General features: G+C 41.9%; 1 protein-coding gene across 2 annotated transcripts; it reads right to left on the bottom strand.

Annotated features, from left to right (window-relative positions):
* Positions 1-4,187: 4,187 nt before the first annotated feature.
* LOC306925258 (leukocyte cell-derived chemotaxin-2-like) lies at positions 4,188-6,495 on the bottom strand. Of its 2 annotated transcripts, XM_079503985.1 has the most exons (5): positions 6,464-6,495; positions 5,984-6,086; positions 5,279-5,387; positions 4,875-5,041; positions 4,189-4,786 (listed from the first exon to the last, which is right to left on the bottom strand). In XM_079503985.1, exons 3-5 carry the CDS (start codon positions 5,368-5,370, stop codon positions 4,617-4,619), a joined length of 429 nt encoding a protein of 142 aa, XP_079360111.1. In that variant the 5' UTR covers positions 5,371-5,387; positions 5,984-6,086; positions 6,464-6,495; the 3' UTR covers positions 4,189-4,616. The 2 variants fall into 2 exon arrangements, with proteins under 2 accessions (XP_079360112.1, XP_079360111.1); XM_079503986.1 differs by lacking the exon at positions 6,464-6,495 and having other exon boundaries at positions 4,188-4,786; positions 5,279-5,374.
* Between the last annotated feature and the right edge of the window lie 2 nt (positions 6,496-6,497).

Below are 6,497 nucleotides of genomic sequence, written 5' to 3'. Positions count from 1 at the left end.
TCTGCTAAATGCCTAAATTGTAATTGTATTCCAATTCTTTCCTTTTTTTGCACAATATGCCCAGGGATGTGTTCTAAAGCAGTGGTTTTCAACCAGTGGTCCTTGTGTCCTTCCATGTGGTCTGAACTAAATGATGGAGAGTTGGTAACCAAATGGACCCTTGTATATCTTCTCAGTCTGTGTGAGAGGCTAAATCTCATCAAATGGTGCTCTGTACGTGGCTCAAATGCTGAATAAATAATGGACCTTGATATGAAAAAGGTTGAAAACCACTGATCTAAAGCCACTGATCTAAGCCACTGATTTGATGTAATGAGTGGGATCAGACTTATCAAACATCTGAACATGAATGTGAGAGGTGATTCCTGGGTAGACACTTTGCATAGGCAACATGGTTCCAATCCTCTCCCCTTTCTTCACCATTCCAAAGTAATTGTCTGGCTTAACATAGAACAGCTTGAAACACAAACCTGGGGAGGGGGAGACAGACACAAACAATTAGTTTGTGTTTCTTTATATTGAGGCAATGTTTGTGAACTCTGACATATACTTACTTACCCACACCCTTGACGCTGATGTTGACTCCATCGTTGATGGATGCTTTCTTGGGGTCATTGTATGGGAAAGACTTGCCGTTGAGCACGGCATCAAAGGGAGCGAACACAGTAGCACCATCCTCACACTCTACATCCACCCCCAGGTGTCGCCTGCCTCCATCCCTTATTTCACACAAAGTCAATGTTGTGACAGTTATTTGTCATTTCAGCTGCAAAAGCAATGCATCCATACTTGGTAGGCTGTTGTGTGTAACAAAGGAGTTTAGGTATGTACTAAGCCTACTAGTGTCTCTATCACACACATATAATACAATATGATCTAATATGGTACAACACATACACATTAATGCCACACCATATGACAACATGCCAATATACAGTACTGTACTTCCGTATTACCTTGGAGCTCCGTAGTGTCCCTGCCCCCAGCTGTCACTCCCTCTGATCTTGTTTAACGGGTTTCCACTACAGAGGGAACCAAACTTCATCATGTTGCTGTAGGGAGGAGGAGGAGGAGGAGGGGGAGAAAATAAATAGCAAAGATCCATCAGGGTGTGTAATTGTGTGTTTTTTATAGTTATAATCTAAACTGTGTCAACCTGTAGTAGTGGTAGAAAACTATGTACAGTATATATGCAACCAGACATGGGAGGGGGGTGCTTCTGGGAGGTCACAGATTTATGTAACTTCTTGTTTGCGGTGACACTGTATCTAGAATGTTATATTCTTCGCAATTTGTACGTTTTCACAATATAAAATAAAGTGTCCAACATCTACTGTTTGTCAACGTGTGGATACTTACAACAAAATAATATATTTCTACTCTTGAGCAAGGATACATTTAAAAAGCCTTTAATATCTTGGGGCTATTACATATTAAAACTATAAAATGACACTCAACGACGACCGGTTTTGACACACCACCGTGTCTTCTTCAGGGCATGGCTAGAGCAATTTTCATAAATTGGGATTTTGAATGAGAACAAGTTAAAAACACGTGTTAGATCAGACTTTTGTACTCCCTTACCCCTGTGCCCTGATTGCCCTGAGTGGACTCACCTGGGTGTGCCAGTGGAGACTTTTTCAGGCGGATGAGCTCCTGTTCAAATCTCTTCGGTGATGGATATTTAAGGCCCATTCAAATTGTCTGTAGGTTGGATCAAAACACAAGCGTCACTAGTTTCAATGTATTGTCTACTTGTAAATGTAAATGTAAATGAGCGTTTCATGCTTTATTTCCTTTGCTGGACAACAAAAGGCGTGGCTTCAGCCACGCCTTTTGCTATGTTCAGCGTTTACTTTTTCATTCCGGAGTGAGAAAAAAAAAGAAAAAAACGTTGAATGGAGCGAGTCAGTCTGGATTCCTGTCAAGTTCATTCCTTGCAGGTGTTGGCTACATAGCCTATTGTTACTGCATGTTCAGCAACAGCTAGAGTAAAGTGGTAATTATTTTGCAGGTGTCTTCTTTGCCCTGTTTCATACCAATAATTACCGGCTCACTATACGTTACTTTAAAAAGTATTATTTTGAAAAGAGCAGATCTACAAGCAGAAACAGGAGGCCTACCTGGTTGATCCTGGCAGTAGAATATGCTTGTCTCAAAGATTAAGCCATGCATGTCTAAGTACAAACGGCTTGTACAGTGAAACTGCGAACTGAAACTGTCATTATTACACAGCTATACTTGTATAATGTGCAAAACAGAAAATGTGGTCATTTGACAAGAAAGTGGGAAGTGAGTTTAATTGGGTTTCCTAACATGTAACAGTTTCATAACATGCTATCCCTCCCATGCAGGCAGCTCTGCTCAACTAGGAGTTGTTGCTTGTACAGCGACTATAAGAACACAGTTGGCAACTTGGCATCCCAACCACAAAGTGCAAATTGTTCAGGCACCACGGAGGAATGAAACCCCAGTCTCTGTGGTGACCAAATCATGTTCTGAATCCTCGCTTTCAGCATCAAATGTAATATTTAGTTCAGGTTGTTTATTTGTTACAGATCACCATTAAAGTCATGCTTCTTAAATCAGTCTTAAGCAGGTCTTGCGTCCAGAGCAGGTGTTTCTATTTTCAAACCACAGTGCTTAAAGGACAACTCCAGACTACATAACATATAGGCTCATTTTCCTCCTACTGGAGTCTATTTTGCAAAATTGCACCTGTTCCAGCTGTCCAGTTTGCCCAGCAGCCCTCATAGCATAATATAGAGCACCCAAGTTTGACGTCAATATCGGTAGAGGGCGCTAAGTAAAGAGGTTCATGTACTTTTTATTTGCATTATAATCCCTGTAGGCGTAGGGGGTTTTAGATCACCTCATACAATTTACAATTTAGGCATTTAGCAGATGTTCTTAATCCAGAGCAACTTTATACAAATACAATAAAACACCCAGCAAAGGGTTTTTTAAAGCTATTTAAAAGAAAGCAAAGTCTCTCTCCACACCATGAAACACTCATACTGTGTGTGTGTGTGTGTGTGTGTGTGTGTGTGTGTGTGTGTGTGTGTGTGTGTGTGTGTGTGTGTGTGTGTGTGTGTGTGTGTGTGTGTGTGTGTGTGTGTGCATGCGTGCATGCATGCGCGCATGTCCATTATCAGCGCTCAGTCCAGTTCATCTGCCTTTGTGTGTGTGTGTGTGTGTGTGTGTGTGTGCGTGCGTGCGCCGGGGGCATTGGCAAGCAAGTCCAGTTGAGGTGAATCAGGTATTGGGGGTTTGTGTTTGTTAAGGAGCCTAATGGCAGATGGGATGAAACTGGCACTGCCCTTTGCCTTCTTGAATCTCGATGCAGTGTATCTCCTACCCGAGGGCAGGACCTTGAAGCAGGTGCTGAGGTTATGAGTTGGGTCTCTCGCGATCTTTCCTGTTTCTTCACTGTCCTCTGGTCCTAGAGATGCTGAAGGGCAGAGCACTGCATCCCACAGAGTTTAGACCCCACGTGGGTTACCCTCCGCAGCTTAGCCTTGTTGGCAGGGCCGGTTGTAGCCTGGCCCACTAGGGTGGGCAGGACGAATATATGGGCCTAATGGGGGGGCATCCCTGCACGCGCCGCATAGCGTAATAACCCCCCGAAATGATCATATCAGATTATCTATCTATCTTCTCCTTCTTTAACCAACAGTAACCCAATTTCCATCAGCACCCTGTCAGTTAACAGCACTGATGTAAAATTTGTTGGTACTGATATTTTGTGGTATTTTTTTATATTGGCTAAAAATAAATATTCTCCATAACATTTGATTGATTTGATTGAGTCTGTCCAGTGCCTCAGTGAGGTGCATAACGTTCATGCTACCATGCAAGGCCAAAACAAACTTATCATGGAATACTGTAATCAAGTAATTGTTATTTTTTTATTGACTGTCTTACGTCAAACTGTAAATATCAGCAGTCAAAGGATTTTTATTGCAGATGATTTAAGTACAGTGTCCTTTGACCTTTTGATAATTATGCTTTTATATTGTTCATGCAGTATATATGAATCTGTCCGACAGCAACAGTTCCCTAAAAGATGATCGTCGTGCTAGTATATATTAATCTGTCCGACAGCAACACAGTTCCCTAAAAGATGATCGTCCGTGCCAGGGCCCCTCCTACGTCACACCAGGTCCACAACACAACACAACACATCTATAATTGCATTCCAGGGGGGAAATATATTTTCTTACACACCAAGAAGAACAAAAAATCACTACTGAGAAAGAAATACAGCCTGAAATGTACAGTGCAGAGACTGTACGCAGAAGGCCGACACATACTCCAATTCTTTCCTTTTTTTGCACAATATGCCCAGGGATGTGTTCTAAAGCAGTGGTTTTCAACCAGTGGTCCTTGTGTCCTTCCATGTGGTCTGAACTAAATGATGGAGAGTTGGTAACCAAATGGACCCTTGTATATCTTCTCAGTCTGTGTGAGAGGCTAAATCTCATCAAATGGTGGTCTGTACGTGGCTCAAATGCTGAATAAATAATGGACCTTGATATGAAAAAGGTTGAAAACCACTGATCTAAAGCGGTTAAAAGGCATTTTCATTCCAACTCGACTTTAACATTCAGACTTTCTCATTTGATGTAATGAGTGGGATCAGACTTATCAAACATCTGAACATGAATGTGAGAGGTGATTCCTGGGTAGACACTTTGCATAGGCAACATGGTTCCAATCCTCTCCCCTTTCTTCACCATTCCAAAGTAATTGTCTGGCTTAACATAGAACAGCTTGAAACACAAACCTGGGGAGGGGGGGACAGACACAAACAATTAGTTTGTGTTTCTTTATATTGAGGCAATGTTTGTGAACTCTGACATATACTTACTTACCCTCCACACCCTCAACGCTGATGTTGACTCCATCGTTGATGGATGCTTTCTTGGGGTCATTGTATGGGAAAGACTTGCCATTGAGCACGGCATCAAAGGGAGCGAACACAGTAGCACCATCCTCACACTCTACATCCACCCCCAGGTGTCTACGCGAGCCTCCATCCCTTATTTCACACAAAGTTAATGTTGTGACAGTTATTTGTCATATCAGCTGCAAAAGCAATGCATCCATACTTGGTAGGCTGTTGTGTGTAGCAAAGGAGTTTAGGTATGTACTAAGCCTACTAGTGACTCTCTCACACACATATAATACAATATGATCCAATATGGTACAACACATACACATTAATGCCACACCATATGCCAATATGCCAATATACAGTACTGTACTTCCGTATTACCTTGGAGCTCCGTAGTGTCCCTGCCCCCATCTGTCACTCCCTCTGATCTTGTTTAACGGGTTTCCACTACAGAGGGAACCAAACTTCATCATGTTGCTGTAGGGAGGAGGAGGAAGAGGAGGAGGAGGGGGAGAAAATAAATAGCAAAGATCCATCAGGGTGTGTAATTGTGTGTTTTTTATAGTTATAATCTAAACTGTGTCAACCTGTAGTAGTGGTAGAAAACTATGTACAGTATATATGCAACCAGACATGGGAGGGGGGTGCTTCTGGGAGGTCACAGATTTTGTTTGCGGTGACACTGTATCTAGAATGTTATATTCTTTGCAATTTGTACGTTTTCACAATATAAAATAAAGTGTCCAACATCTACTGTTTGTCAACGTGTGGATACAACAAAATAATATATTTCTACTAGTCAATAACAATTTTCATAATGAAGAGAGGTCCCATTGAGAGGCTTCAAGCACACTCTTGAGCAAGGATACATTTAAAAAGCCTTTAATATCTTGGGGCTATTACATAAAACTATAAAATGACACTCAACGACGACCGGTTTTGACACACCACCGTGTCTTCTTCAGGGCATGGCTAGAGCAATTTTCATAAATTGGGATTTTGAATGAGAACAAGTTAAAAACACGCGTTAGATCAGACTATTGTACTCCCTTACCCCTGTGCCCTGATTGCCCTGAGTGGACTCACCTGGGTGTGCCAGTGGAGACTGTCCAGGCGGATGAGCTCCTGTGACTATTTAAACCTGTTCAAATCTCTTCGGTGATGGATATTTAAGGCCCATTCAAATTCTCTGTAGGTTGGATCAAAACACAAGCGTCACTAGTTTCAATGTATCGTCTACTTGTAAATGTAAATGTAAATGAGCGTTTCATGCTTTATTTCCTTTGCTGGACAACAAAAGGCGTGGCTTCAGCCTGGAATCAGACAAAAGAAAAAGAAAAAAACGTTGAATGGAGCGAGTCAGTCTGGATTCCTGTCAAGTTCATTCCTTGCAGGTGTTGGCTACATAGCCTATGTTACTGCATGTTCAGCAACAGCTAGAGTAAAGTGGTAATTATTTTGCAGGTGTCTTCTTTGCCCTGTTTCATACCAATAATTACCGGCTCACTATACGTTACTTTAAAAAGTATTATAGAGCAGATCTACAAGCAGAAACAGGAGGCCTACCTGGTTGATCCTGGCAGTAGAATATGCTTGTCTC

Source organism: Electrona antarctica (assembly GCF_951216825.1).
Source record: "Electrona antarctica genome assembly, chromosome: 1".
NCBI lineage: Eukaryota > Metazoa > Chordata > Actinopteri > Myctophiformes > Myctophidae > Electrona > Electrona antarctica.
Note: the sequence above shows the minus strand (reverse complement) of the source record. Positions and strands in the feature narration are given on the sequence as shown.